General features: G+C 32.3%; 2 protein-coding genes across 5 annotated transcripts; both read left to right on the top strand.

Moving 5' to 3' along the window:
* Window positions 1–483: 483 nt before the first annotated feature.
* On the top strand, window positions 484–4,658 carry LOC123197841 (serine/arginine-rich splicing factor RS40). Of its 4 annotated transcripts, none has more exons than XM_044612283.1 (6): window positions 484–614; window positions 1,649–1,759; window positions 3,106–3,218; window positions 3,324–3,559; window positions 3,674–4,300; window positions 4,396–4,658. In XM_044612283.1, exons 2-6 carry the CDS (start codon window positions 1,651–1,653, stop codon window positions 4,418–4,420), a joined length of 1,110 nt encoding a protein of 369 aa, XP_044468218.1. In that variant the 5' UTR covers window positions 484–614; window positions 1,649–1,650; the 3' UTR covers window positions 4,421–4,658. The 4 variants fall into 4 exon arrangements, with proteins under 4 accessions (XP_044468218.1, XP_044468220.1, XP_044468221.1 ...); XM_044612285.1 differs by having other exon boundaries at window positions 545–614; window positions 1,649–2,892; XM_044612286.1 differs by lacking the exon at window positions 484–614 and adding an exon at window positions 2,563–2,892 and having other exon boundaries at window positions 1,643–1,759.
* Window positions 4,659–13,097: 8,439 nt separating this feature from the next.
* Window positions 13,098–14,870, top strand: LOC123198341 (protein DETOXIFICATION 49-like). Its single transcript, XM_044613034.1, has one exon. The coding sequence runs from the start codon at window positions 13,159–13,161 to the stop codon at window positions 14,809–14,811; it is 1,653 nt and encodes a 550-aa protein (XP_044468969.1). The 5' UTR covers window positions 13,098–13,158; the 3' UTR covers window positions 14,812–14,870.
* The last annotated feature ends 237 nt before the right edge of the window (window positions 14,871–15,107 follow it).

Here is a 15,107-nt window from a genome sequence, read left to right as displayed (position 1 = left end):
TCTATTACCAATACTGACGTGACAGGTAATATAGGTGGTTTACCTTAGGTATTTAAATATTACCAAGATAATCTTGATTTTATTATAATTATATTAGTATTTATTAATTTTTTGAGATAAAAATAAATTTATTTTTAATTAATATGATAAATAATATAAAAAATATTTAAAAATAATTATATTCAAGGACATTTAAGTAAAATAATTTACTAGTAATATTTTATTACCTTTAACCAAACACAATAATTATTTATACTTATCAAATTTTATCAAATATAGTAATCATTTATACCCAGTAATCTTTTAAGTAATTTATGTAATCTTTCTATTTTGATAATAAAATATTATCCAAACCAATCGTCCAAGGGTACATATGTGTTAGAGGAGAATTCATAAAATAGAGCTACGCTTTGGGTAAAAAAGTGAATATGTATTTAAGGGGCATAAATGTTATTACGAACAAATTTGAGTGCGAAAAATAACTCCCCTGCATATATCAACGTTATCTTTATTTTTTGACTTACTTTTTGTTGGCCGTTTCTGAAGTATCTCTGAAGACTGTTTGGGTTAGGTTACGGAGCTCCATTCATAGCCTTCAATCGCCTCTCACGCTGGTAAGAACGAACTAGCAGTGGACTTTATATCCTCATAACTAAGATTTTCTTTTGAAATTTCTTTTTTTTTTTTTTGTGCGTGTTTGGTTCCTGGTGAAATTACGAGAGAAAGTTGGAAATCTTGTTGATTTGGAGATTTAGCTTTAATTTTTTAATCTTTATCGGGCTTTTGCGTAACCAAGTATCAAGTTTGGCCCAGATCTGAAGTTTATTTTTCTTTTATGATAGATCTGAATCTTATTATTTGTCTGACCAGATCTAGGTTAACTACGATGTAATTTTTAGATCTGATTGTGAAGTTATTGATATTTAGTTTGATAACACAAGTTTACTAGAATCTTTTAGTTCATATATATATATGTGTGTGTGTGTGTGTGTGTGTGTGTCCGCGCTTGGAAAATTTTGTACTTACATTTTTTTCTTGTAAGTATGTCTTGAAAGCTAACTTCTTGATAGACTTTTTAAGCATGTATTTACCCTCGGTTATAGCACACAGTTTTAAGCTGTGTTTGATGTGGGACTGCAGAATGGTAAAAAACAATCTCAAAGAATTTGAACATTTTAATAATGTTTAATGGGTTGCGTTTTAGATTAAAAAAATAAATTAAAAATCCGAACTACTTTCATCTTCTGGGGTTGCAAAGGCTGCTAAGGATTTTTCTTGATACAGTGTTTATTAATATTAGTTCTTCCATGGCCTTTCTGTTATGGTTGCTGTCTGCTTCCCATGAAGCGAGCTTTATTAATTTTAAAGCTGTTAAGTCTTACTTTCTTCCGTCATTGAGCATATTGGAAGTAAATGTTGGTTAATATTTGCTTATGATAGACTGTTTCTCATTTCGTATTTTTTGTATGCTTTTTAAAAGTTTGGTAAGGCACTTGCAAATGGTACAAAAAATCAAATTTTGATTATTCCTATAAAATGAAATTCTTCATAACACGTGCAAAATTTGCTAGTTATAGTCTATGTTTGTTTTATATTGTTTTTATCCCTTTTTACAAGTAATGAAAGTGTTTAGTCATTTTGTGCCCAGCTATGATGAGGCCTATATTTTGTGGAAACTTTGAGTATGATGCACGTCAATCTGATCTGGAAAGACTTTTCAGAAGATATGGCAAAGTTGATAGAGTGGATATGAAGTCCGGTAAGTATTCAAAGTCTCTTTATGTTCCTTTGTTGACTATTGCAACCAAGCAGTGGGTTTGTTTAATGGTTTTAATGGCTATTGTTATTGCTTTGTATAATTTGCTTCAAATTTTGTTTCTTCAGTTGATTTTTAATAAACAGGGCTCAGTTACTGCATTTTTTTTTAATTGTAGAAAATGACTGTATAAATCATTGTTTGTAGATAAGTTGAATTGTTATGGGCTTTAATTAACAAGTGTTTTGGTTCCAGAAATTTTACATGATTGAATTTCTTTATGAAATAGCAAGTCGGAATAAATATTTACTTTCTTAATAGTAATGATTTAGTTTGGCATTTGAATTTAATTTATCCTTACAATGAAGGAAGAGGCAGAATGCTGTGAGTTGGATAGAGTATGAAGTTGACTTTCTCCATTATTATATATTCTATAGGCAGATGTTTATGAAATTTGTAGTCTATTTTTAACTTAGTGTGTTAAGTAAATTTGTTCATCATAGTGGAATTAAAATTGCCTATATGCTTGTACTCTGTCATAGTATTCTGTATATGAAAGGATGTGAATAATTTGGTACCACACGCATAAGTAAAGGACAGTTTAGTCCAGCATTTGCAAGGAACTTCAGTTGGTCCAATTCATGAAGTGGCAGCTCCTCACATTACCTGCAGCAGTACCTCAGAATACGTGATCAAAAAGAACAACCATCCCTTGTTGAGTTCCAGTGGGGGTTTGAGGATATGTTTGAGAAAAAACATCTTTTTTGAAACATGAACCCCCATACTCAACATTTTCTTTGGCGCAGGATTTTCTTGGGGTATCTATACTCCCGGCTAATGGATGCACTCCTCAGAATTCCATTTCCTGCCTGTGACGAGCTTCCTCTTCTTGTTTACAAGAAGAGTCACACTCATCTGCAATGGCACAACCATACCACATTTTTCTCATTGCCTTTTCATTACTCATGACTTTTGCCCGGCCTTCAATTTCAGACATGTTTCAACATAGAAACATTGCCGACCTCACAACAGAGGCATCAGAATAGATGAAGAAGGCTCTCTATATTCATTGACCTACCATGAGACATCCACTTTTGGAATCTTGTTCCTTGACATCACTTAGTTCATCACACAAGGTCTGTTACTACTTTTGCTGGTCAGTTAGTTTATAGATTTCACGGAGGTTGCCAAATTATTATTCTAAGGTAGGATTAGGTGGCTTGTATGATGCTGAAAGGAGAAAATGCCATCTCATATCGAAGATTCATTTTACAGGAGGACTCTTAACTTTTTCTTCAAGATTTATGAAAGTTATAACATTTATTCAACTTTTACACTATTGCATATAGGGTTTGCTTTTATATATATGGAAGATGAGAGAGATGCAGAAGATGCAATTCGAGGGCTTGATCGGACTGAGTTTGGACGCAAGGGTCGCAGACTTCGTGTTGAATGGACAAAGGTACAACATCTTTTGTAGTTTGGATAAATGACTTTTTTCATCTTATTTCAGTTATATAATGATTATTTGGCATCTTAGAAGAGCTCTTTCATTTCTTTGTTGTAGCATGAACGTGGTATTAGAAGACCAGGTGGTTCAAGAAGACCTTCTTCAAATACAAGACCTTCCAAGACCTTATTTGTCATCAATTTTGATCCATACCATACCCGGACTAGGGACTTAGAAAGACACTTTGAGCCGTATGGAAAGATAGTGAGTGTAAGGATCAGAAGGAATTTTGCATTTGTTCAATATGAAGCACAGGAGGATGCTACCAGGGCATTGGATGCTACAAATATGGGGTTGATCTTCATGTCTTTGTTTTTGCTGTCTGCTTTTACCATTATCATCTCATTTCTCTCTTTTTCAATATTTTTTTGCTCCTTTTCAATGGGTTTTTATCTGCTGGTTTGCAGCAAGTTGATGGATCGGGTTATATCAGTTGAGTATGCAGCTCGTGATGATGATGATAGGAAGAATGGATATAGTCCTGATAGGAGTCGCGACAGGTCACCTGATAGGGGCAGAAGGAGATCACCAAGCCCTTACCGAAGAGAGAGGGGAAGCCCTGATTATGGTCGTGGATCTAGCCGCAGTCCTTATCGGAGAGAAAGGGCAAGCCCTGATTATGGTCGTGTTCGCAGCCCGAGTCCATATAAGAGAGATCGTGGCAGCCCTGACCATGGACGGGTTACTAGCCGCAGTCCTTATAGAAAACAGAGGGCTGGTGCTGACCATGGTCGTGGCCCTAGCCGTAGTCCCTACCGAAGAGAGAGAGCTAGCCCTGAAAACGGCCATGGATCTAGCCGCAGTCCATATCGGAGAGAGAAGCCAAGCCCTGACAATGGTCATGGGCCCAACCGCAGTCCATATGGGAGAGAGAGGTCTAGTCTAGACAATGGTCGGCAAGCCAGTGGAAGCCCTTATGAGAGAGAAGGTAGTCCTGATCACGGTCGTGGCCCCAGCCCAAATTCTATACATGAAGCTAGGGATAGCCCTAATTTTGGTGGAGCTGAGAGCCCTGACAATGACAGATACCGCAGGTTCGGTTCTCCTTAATTGTTTTTCTTTAGACACATTTGTTAACACTTTCAAGTTTTGTACATTTTACTTGATACCTTGTTAATATCTTATGTAGTCGTTCACCCCCAGCTGATGACTGAAGATGATCTTTGATAGCCGGAAGGCAGTAGCAGTTGTGTGGAATCTGTTCCCATTTAAAATCCAATATGCACTGCCCTCTAATGACGACTGTGCTGAAGTAAAATCAAAATGTCTGCCCATGAACCCCTGATGTTGTTTTAGTTCTTAGTTTATTACTTCTGTTTTAGCTAAAAACCAATGGATCTTTTATTTCTGGCAATGAACAGTTGAGCCCCGACTTTATGGAGCATGATTCATGCGTCTCCCGCGTTCTGCTCTGGTTTACCAATTAGGTAGACTGCATTATTTTGCCCCATGGTGCTATTAGTTGTAAATTTTATAATAGTTGCAGCGGCATCAAGGTTTATGGTTAGCTTAAGACAAGATAATCAACTTATTGGGTTTTTGAGTAAAGTCTATTATTGCATTTTTGATTCAAATTATAATATCAAAATTATTTAAAAATTACGGTTTGGTTTGTAAAATAGTTTGGATTGAGTTAGGAATTTTTTAAATTTTTTTTTAATTTGGGTTACATTTTGGGTGATTTTTAAATTGAATTAAATTGTAAATTATATTTTTAATATATATATATATTATATTTAAATTATGTTTTAAAAAATCGATAATTTAATTAATTTTATCAATTAATATATATTTATAAATGAATGATTTAAATTAATTTAAATTTTAATCTAAATTAGATTAAATTTTATTTTTTTAATTTGATTTGAAAAATTTTTAAATTATATCAAATTGGATGGTGCAATGTCCCAATTAAAGGTGAGAACCTTTTGATTTATTTGCAGGGAAATTAGTTTTAAAAGACAACTGTAGGTCCATCAACTGAGAAAAGACATGGTTTCCGTCCGAAGACGGGCAGAAGGGAACGAATTTTTTTTTTTTTTGTGTGTCCTGAGATTGAAAAGCTTAATAAAATATCAAAATGGATTGGAGACAGGCTTCTGCTGGACCTCAAATCCACTAAAGAAAGCATCCCTAAAAATCAAAAATTAGCATTTTAGGTGAGATTTTAGCCGTATTAAATGAATATATATTATTATATAATTAAGTATTATTTTATTATTATTTTAAAATTACTTATTAAATATGTATCTATTTATATAATTAAAATAAATATACAATTTTATTGTTAAATTACTCTTCCAAGTTGGACAGGTGATACTTTGGTCATAATATTTAGAATTTCATCGATGATATTTGAACATTATCAAATCATAGATTATGAATTTAGAAAGTAACATGTCTTGAATATAAAATAAAAAGGAACAAGTGGTAATATTGTGCTTTTTATCCCTTGTCTTGTTCAAGATTCAAATCCAATGGTAAAAATTAAAAGTAGCCTCAATTGCTCTCTGCCTAATTTTATCCCGACACTAGGAAAAGCAAACCCACAAGTGGAAACGTCATACCCACAATTTGCATTTGCTTTTTCAGACATCTGATTTCCACTACCTTATGTTACCTTACATTACATGCCCCGTACAATCCGGTAACAATTGTGTTGGTTTTAAAAATCGTAATTTTAAATTAAAAATAAAATAATAAAATCAATTGGTACATCAATTATCTAACGACTAGTCATATAAGTGAAAACACAAATATGATTGTTTTTAGGCACATGATATGCAAGTTTTGAGACACCTTTCAATCTCATTAGCCGTGTTGCAATCAACTTAAATTATATATAATACTTGGATTATATTAAAGTGTCAAGTTTGTAGGGAATTTTGTTCCAAAAAGTGAATTAAATAAAGTATGTAAAGTTGAAGTAAAAGAATAAAAAGTGATGTTATTATTTACTATATAAAAGAAGAGTATATTCTAAAGCATAATTTATCAAAAGGAATCAAAGACAAATGTGGTTTAGGGTGTTGAATTTTCGGTAACAATTTATAGGCAGAACACCTTTCATTCAACACACGTAATCTCATTCGAATTAAATCGTTCTCTTTGAAGTGAAATCAAACACACTAAACAAAATAAACTTCGGATTTAATAACCGATTCCAAAATTATTAAATCAAATAAGTTAAGAGTTTAATCTTATATGTTATTAGATAAGGTATGAATTTTTTCTTTTCTCACCTAAACTATTCATTTGGGTTTTCTATTATTACTATATCCAAGGTGGAATTTACTTATGGGTTAGCCCCCTGAATTTCAAGTTCATTGTATTGGGCCTCTGAGACATATTTTCATTGCTGTGGACAAATTTTAATTATTCTATCAAAGATAATTCTCTTAAAACTCAAAGACGAATAAATTTATTTTTATTAATAACATCTTATCCCATTCAAACGTCTCTTCTAAATTATTTTATGTCCAAATAATATCACACATCTTTTCTCTGTCTCCTCCGAACCACTAAGAAGTATCATTTTTATATTTTTGTTAAAATTTTTGGATTTAGTTTTGTGAGTAAAATTATGAATTTAGTATTTAATAGAAATCATATATTATCTTTCTTTCTTTGTACATGTGCTATTCATCTAATTGATGAGTTTTTCTTGCGATTTCTATTTTAATACATTACTAACTTATGAATTAAATGTTACATATATAAACCTTACAAATGAATCATACGAATACGTAGAAAATGATAATATATTAGGAGAGCATATAAAACATTTTAAATTTTCTAAGTTGCTTGCAAAATAACGTGGATCTACTAACAAAAATAAGATAAATACTTGTAATTTTTTGGGTTCAATTTTTAATATATAATTACGAATACGTAGAACCATAAAATTGTGGAGGGTTTCAAGTGGAAAAAAATTGGATAAAAGGTGGGACAAAGCTGTTTTTTAAAATGAAAACTTAAAATATGCCGTAAGTATTCAAAAATTGTTGTAAAATGATCAAATATTCTATTTATCCATGTAATTGTTAAAATTATAAACACCGCTATTTTATGTAATAATTTGCGACAATTATAAAAACTTTTAAGATTTATCAATTTACCAGATTATCAATAAAATTAAAATTTTAAATTTAATAAAAATATTGTATGAATATATCATTTATATAACTTAATCAAATGTTATTATATCAAGTTGTATGAATAAGTTTGTTTAATTTGTCTGTATATATAATATTACTCATAAACTATTTCTGAAACAATAAAATTATGTATATATATTTTCAGTATACAAAATAGGTACATAGATGATGTGTCATCATGTGATTAGGTAATTTTAAATTACGGATAAAGTAACCCCTAATCATATTACTAGGGCTGGATTCAAGCCGAGTTGAGCTCAAGCTTGGCTCGGTTCATATATGAGCGGCTCGAGTTCGAGCTCGACCGAGCTCGACTAAGACATGCTCGTTTCAGGCTCGAGTTCGGTTCGACTCATTTTTTGTTATTAAAACGATATCGTTTTTAATATATATTGGTCAAAACGACATCATTTTGTATAAAAAATTTTAACAAAAAATCTGTCGAGCCAGCTCAAGCTCGATCGAGCTTGGCCAAGCCCGGCTCATTTCGGGCTCGACCGAGCCGAGCTCGAGCTGGCTCGGCTCGAGTCCAACCCTACATATTACCATCCAATGATTGAGAAGGAACAATAGGGGAACAAGTGTGTATTTTGAAACCTCTTAAGGTTGAATTGTAATTTCCTAAAGTATAGGGGTATAAAATGAATAAAACTATATGTACAAGCAAATTATACAAACTTATCTATACAAACTGGGATGATAATTTATGATTTGGTTATGCAATTATTTTCCTTTTCTCATTTTAAAATCATCAAACCAAATGTTATTATATCATACTATGTGTCTAATCATATAGTGTTATTTTTTGTAGGATGATTTTGAATTAATAATAAAATAACTTTCAATTATATGATGTCCACCCTTTTTGGAATATAGAATTGTTATTAAATAAATAAATGCCATGGTTAGAAAACATGAGAGCGGCAAATCTTTGGATTCAGACCAGTGTCGATTGTCAACAAAGAAACAAATAAGAAAGGGTTTTAAATTAATTGAAGTAGACAATAACACAACAAACGAAGAACAAGAATGGCTTTAACGATTCAAACAAAATAAAAGAAAGGAGCTTTTTTGTCTTAGAAAATAGTGGCTTGTTCAAAGGAAACAAAGTTTTAGACTAGAGGCGGTTGAGCTGAAACTTTAAGAGAATTTATCTTGATATATCCCTCATTGTTTGACCTAACATGGATTTCATTCTTGTATACTTGAGATTAGTCCAAATCTTCTTATTTGTTGACTACTTCAATCTGATAGGTGTTGTCTTTCCGCAAAGGAATATCTGATTATGATATCACTGATGATTCTTCTTTAAGCTTACCGTCTGTGTTGGCCAACTTTCTCGATGGAGATCAAGTTATAGTTAAAAGCGGTTTAAACAAGAGATTATTTCTAGACTAATAGGCTTCTTTTTTCAAGCTCTCGGCCATTTGGAATGAGATGATCCCATTCTTGGCTTTTTATAGTGAGAGCACTCCATTGATGTATTTGGACAATAAGCTTTTTTAACTCATGGAATGGAATGTAATATTGGATCAGTTATTAGCAAAATGAGGATTTGAAAGATTAATAAGTATAAATTATTATTATGTTTGATAAAAACTGATAAATACAAATAATTATTGTGTTTAGTTAGATACTTAGATGTAATATAATAATACTATTTTTCTTTTTCACTTAAATATTTTTGTATAATTATTTTAAAATATTATTTATGTTACATGTTATATTAATTAAAAATGAGTGTATTTTAATTCTAAAAAATTACAATAAAACTATGTGCATAAATAATACACACAAAGAATGACATATCATCATATAATTGGATATTGTTTTATAACTAATTAAAAACTATCCAATTATATGGTAATATATCAATATTTGTGCAAATCAAAAAATTAATATTTAAAGATAAAATTATAATAAAATCAAGATTATCTTGATAATTTTTTAATATCTTAAATGGTGATAATAATCAGATTTCTTTTATATTATCTACTAGTAAAGATAGTAATTAGAGCACCTTATATTACTTGTTATATCATTATTGATAATAGAAAATTACTATAATATTTTATTACTTGACAAACTAAACAAAAATAAAATCAGTAATAAAATCAAGACAAACACCCTCTAAAATCAACTAAGTCAAACTAACTTAAATTTGAATGAGACAAGTATCTACCACCACCATAGTGTAAACACATTTAATCTTTAAATGGTATTCAACTAATCCATTTGAAATCATAGTGTAAACACATTCCATCTTTAAAGTGTGTTCAACTAATCAAGTTGAATGAAATAAATTAATTAGATTATGAATAAACCATGAAATATAAACAGAACTTTAATCTTTAGACCTTAATAATCGGCATAATTTGAACCCTTTTTTTTTTGGTGTCATGTTGCCATCATCTTTAATTACCTCGCAAGCTACGTTAAATGATATCAGTATGACCATAAGGAGGAGCCTGCCTATTCGATAAACCCTAATTTTCCATTGACACAACAGTCGCAAAGTGAACAGAACTAATATCCACGCTAATGACACTTTTTTCTTCCCTTGACTAAACTGTACTTTCACTTATTCCAAAATGCACAAAAGTGTCTGCATTTTCAACACAAACACTAGTAAAAAGCATGCCTAATACAATATTTTGACTGATGTTCATTCATTCCATTCTTGATGAATATAATTTTTAGTGGGCTGATTTCCAACTGTCGGTGCCGTTTGATATTAGAGTTTCAAACAAAACATCAAAATTTTAATTTCAGTTCATGCTTCAGATTTAGTCGGCCGGAAAGGATTCTATTTTCATCATTGCTTCCCATTGATTTCTCTCAAAGCGTATAATTTATATTAATGATTTCCCCGATGAAAAATGAAAATGAAGTCATTTTAGGTAAGTGCACGAGTCTATGGGCATTGACGCGGCCATTTTTGTTTTGTTGTTTACCACCAACTTCACGTTTTTTGTGTTATTTTTTATTAAATAAAATCATACTGATTCATTTTAAATATATAAATAGATACATATTTGATATATATTATCAAATGATTAGATAATTTTAAATTAAAGATAAAATAACATTCAATCATGTAATAATACATAATTTATATATTCAATTATATATTTATCAAAAGTGTGCTCGTGTCCGAAGGATCACCGAAAGTTAGATTATAATAAGCATCCAAAAAAAGCCTTATAACTACAAAGAAAGAAAGAAAATATTCCAAAAAGATTAAATGGGAACCCATGTTCTAGAGTTAGGTGCCTCAAACGTGCAGAACTTTGCTCCCTTTTTCTCCTTAGATCGTGCCTTCTACGTAGAAAGTTCACAAATAACAAGTTTTTTTTTTTTTTACAGTCCTACCAAAAGATAAAAGGCCAAAAGACTTATTTTCACCCTAGGTTTATCGAAAAACACAAATTGGTCTAAGTAGAAAAAAACTCAAACTCTTATTTATAAGCTATTGAAATTAATAGATTCGGTTAACTTTAAGGATAAAATCATTATTTAACTACAATATATTAAAAATAATAAAACTTGTTTTATTTTCCCTCTTGGTTTAAAAAACTAATAATTTTCTCTTGGATTAAACTTTGAAAAGTTATATTTCTCCCATAAGGTTTCATTTTCACTCAAACTTTTTCGACGCCAAAATTCAGCCACCATCTCTCTTTCTTTGCTGCCGACAATCACTCTCCCAATGGAATCTCTCTCTCTCTCTCTCTCTCTCTCTCTATGACAACATCACTTTGAAGACGACGTTCTCATATCTAATGAAGATGAATCATCTTTGTTAGAGACAAGGGCGTCGTCTTCGTCGTGATATTGTCATAGAGAGAGAGAGAGAGAGAGAGAGAGATTTTGCTAGGAGGGTAACCGTTAACGATAGAAAAAGAGAGATGGTGGCTAAGTTCCGACGTTGAAGAAATTTGGGTGAAAATGAAACCCTATGGGAAAGTGTAATTTTTCAAATTTTAATCTAGGGGAGAAATTGTTGGTTTTTGAAATTAACGGGGAAATGAGAAAAGTTTTATTATTTTTAATATATTATAGTTAAATGATAATTTTTCCCCTTAAATTATTGAATCTGTTAATTTTAACAATACATAGATAGGAGTTTAAGTTTTTTATACTTTACAGATATCAATTTGAGTTTTCAATAAACCTTGGATGGGAATAGTCCATTGGCCAAAATAAAAAGGGCTTTTGAAAAACAGAAAAATTGTTCATGCATGTATCTGGTTTCAGTTAAATCACTACACATCATGCTGGAAATGTTTGAAAAAATGTCTACACGTAGTTATAATGAGGGAGAGGCTTGTGTTGACTCATTTGAGTTGAGTCAAAATGAAGGATACCATCTAGCCAATCCCGTGGGCAAAGAGGGACAACCTGTTGTATAAGGCAAAATGAAAGACCAAACCATTGCCATCCATTTGTCATTATTTTAGTTGACAATAAACCCCCGTGTAAAACAAAGAAAACGTTGTAAGAATAAAAATACACTCATTTTTTTCTAAATAATTTATTCATATAAATTGATGTATTTTAGTGCGAGTATGCGATGCATTCATATATGAATTTATATAGATAATTTAGCGAGTGTAAATATTATTCTTGTTTTAGTTCTCCAATGAGACAACTCAATCTTTAATACTTTTTTTTTAAACAAATAATTTTTATTTGAATCAAATTGTCTTTTTATAGACAACCAATCCAAGTAGGTAAAATCTTAGATTGGTGAGCGACTCTACAATTATTATATTAGATAAATCAAAAGTTTGATTTTAATATGTTATTAATAAATTTCAATAATTTAGAATTTAACACTTTTCTTATTAAAAGTATTATACATATCCCCTAACGGACTTCTCCTTCAATTTTGTCATCCCTTTGCCGACAAAAACTGCAACCCACTGTAGCAATGAACTCCATTTCATTTTAAGAACTAAAATTTTTCGCCATCTGAATTTTTCCACCATTAAAAGATAACAAGAAGGTGGGATGATAAACAAAATTGTTATGAAGTTTAAGGTTCTTGTAGTGGTCCGCCGATGAAAAACAAGGTGCTACAACCTAAGACAGGTTCTTTGGAGCCATCATATTTGAAATATAAGTATACTAATTTTAAAAAAAATCTTTAGTGTTGCAATCGCTTAGTTGTCTAGTCACACAGCGGACAATTTTAGGGTGGCAATGGCTGTATTTTGATCAGTACTTGGTTAAATATATCAAAAATTCCAAGTGTCAAACAACTTTCATGGGTCCAAACTTATGGGCCTTTTGGCTCATAGTAACCAAGTCCAAAAACAGTTTTTGCCGTCTCTGCTAAAGGCTTCTGAGGCCCTTTTTCAAAACGTTTTTAAATCCACTTTGACCATTTTTATTATAATGCAACAGTTGATCTACGTCTATGTATGAAATTTTTGTTTTAAGTTGAAAAATGGATATAGTTGAAGACTTGTTTGGAAGAGTGGAAAAAATAAGAAAGGAAAAAAAATAAAAAACAGGGTGGCTGTTCAATTAACTGTTGTACAAGAATACGGTTAAGAAGCTCCAAAATATATGAGTGAAGCAAAGTTTCCAACCAAAGGCCGTCTTGAAAAACCTCTATAAAACCCCCCCATTAGCTCTTTCAAAACTCCCCCTCCAAGGCCAACTCTCTCTTTTCTCTCAACTCAAAAAGAAAAACCATAGCCACATTTTTACGCCCATAACAAGGAAGAATGTGCCAGTTTCCAGCTTCTACTCTCTCTCCCAAATGTGCTTCAAATCATCACCCTTACCTTCACTCAATCAAAGACTCCGTTGAGCCCAACACGTCTGCCCCATTGATCGACAAAACCCCACAAAAGTTGAAGCTTCGGCCGAGTGATGAGCAAACCCAGAAAAAACCACAAAAGACCCATCTTTCTCTTGCCATTCAAGAAGCCATTTCCATTGCTAAAATAGCTTTACCCGTCATACTAACTGGCTTTTTGCTCTACTCTCGTTCAATGATCTCCATGCTTTTTCTTGGTCGCCTTGGTGAACTTGCCTTAGCTGGTGGTTCTCTTGCCGTTGGCTTTGCTAATATCACTGGCTACTCTATTCTCTCTGGTCTCGCTATGGGAATGGAGCCCATTTGTGGTCAAGCTTTTGGTGCCAAAAAACACACCCTTCTTGGCCTCACTTTGCAAAGAACTGTACTTCTGCTTATATTAACTTCAATTCCCATATCTCTTCTATGGCTAAACATGAAGCGTATTCTCCTCTTTTGTGGGCAAGATGCCGATATAGCCACAGAAGCACAAGCATATCTTCTTTATTCTATCCCTGACCTCTTAGCTCAGTCTCTTTTACACCCTTTAAGAACCTATCTTAGAACTCAATCAATAACTTTGCCTCTAACTTTCTGTGCCACGCTATCAATTCTTTTACACATCCCCATCAATTACCTTCTTGTCGTACACCTTAATTTAGGCATCAAAGGCGTGGCTCTTAGTGGGATTTGGACTAACTTCAATCTTGTAACATCTTTAATCATCTATATTCTCATCTCAGGTGTCCATAAAAAAACATGGGGAGGATTTTCCATGGACTGCTTCAAAGAATGGAAATCCCTCCTGAATTTAGCCATTCCCAGCTGCATTTCAGTGTGCCTTGAATGGTGGTGGTATGAGATCATGATTTTACTATGTGGTCTTCTGTTAAATCCAAGAGCAACAGTTGCTTCAATGGGCATTTTGATACAAACCACATCACTAATCTACATCTTCCCATCATCTTTAAGCTTCAGTGTATCAACAAGAGTTGGCAACGAACTGGGTGCAAACCAGCCATCCAAAGCACGATTAGCCGCAATTGTAGGCCTTTGTGGCGGCTTCATGCTCGGTTTCTCGGCCCTAGTTTTTGCCGTAACTGTCAGAAACATATGGGCTAGCATGTTCACTCAAGACAAGGAAATCATCGCTTTAACATCACTTGTTTTACCCATAATCGGGCTTTGTGAACTAGGAAACTGCCCACAAACAACAGGCTGTGGAGTTTTAAGAGGAACCGCTCGGCCTAAAGTTGGAGCAAACATAAACCTGGGCTGTTTTTACCTGGTTGGAACTCCAGTTGCAGTGTGGTTAGCATTCTATGCACGGTTTGACTTTCAGGGGCTATGGTTAGGTCTATTGGTCGCACAGGGCTCATGTGTTGTGACCATGTTGATGGTTTTGACTAGAACTGATTGGGATTTTGCGGCACAAAGAGCCAAAGAGCTGACCGGAGCTGTGGTGGTTGATGACAGCAAGGAGGTTGAGGAACAGAAGCCAACCAAAGCTGAAATCGAGGAAGATTCTTTATATTTAATAGCTGATTTAGATGAATCTAATCATTATTGTCTTGTTTAGTTTTTTTTTTTTTTTTAATAATAGTATAGGATTAAACAGATAAAAGTAGATAAACCCCCGCCCCCCCTCCCCCCTTTCTAATTTCTTTTTTTTTTTAATATTATATATCTCTAATTTAAATATATAAATGAATATTTATTTATATGATATTAAATAATTAAATATTATTTTATTTTTAACTTAAAATCATTAATTTTGATAATACGTATCAAATATGTCTTTATTTTTATATTTAAAATAAACACATATAATTTTATTTTTTTTACATATATTATTTACAGAACTTATTGGATTTA

This window comes from Mangifera indica, chromosome 15 (assembly GCF_011075055.1).
Source record: "Mangifera indica cultivar Alphonso chromosome 15, CATAS_Mindica_2.1, whole genome shotgun sequence".
Taxonomy (NCBI): Eukaryota; Viridiplantae; Streptophyta; class Magnoliopsida; order Sapindales; family Anacardiaceae; genus Mangifera; species Mangifera indica.
This window is presented reverse-complemented; position numbering and strand designations above follow the sequence as displayed.

Excerpts from the sequence above, each read along its gene's own strand:
- LOC123198341 (XM_044613034.1), top strand. The coding sequence starts at position 13,159 with ATGTGCCAGTTTCCAGCTTCTACTCTCTCTCCCAAATGTGCTTCAAAT.
- LOC123197841 (XM_044612283.1), top strand. The coding sequence starts at position 1,651 with ATGATGAGGCCTATATTTTGTGGAAACTTTGAGTATGATGCACGTCAA. Across the intron at positions 1,760-3,105 it reads TAGAGTGGATATGAAGTCCG|GGTTTGCTTTTATATATATG; the intron begins GTAAGTATTCAA and ends TATTGCATATAG. Across the intron at positions 3,560-3,673 it reads TTGGATGCTACAAATATGGG|CAAGTTGATGGATCGGGTTA; the intron begins GTTGATCTTCAT and ends GCTGGTTTGCAG.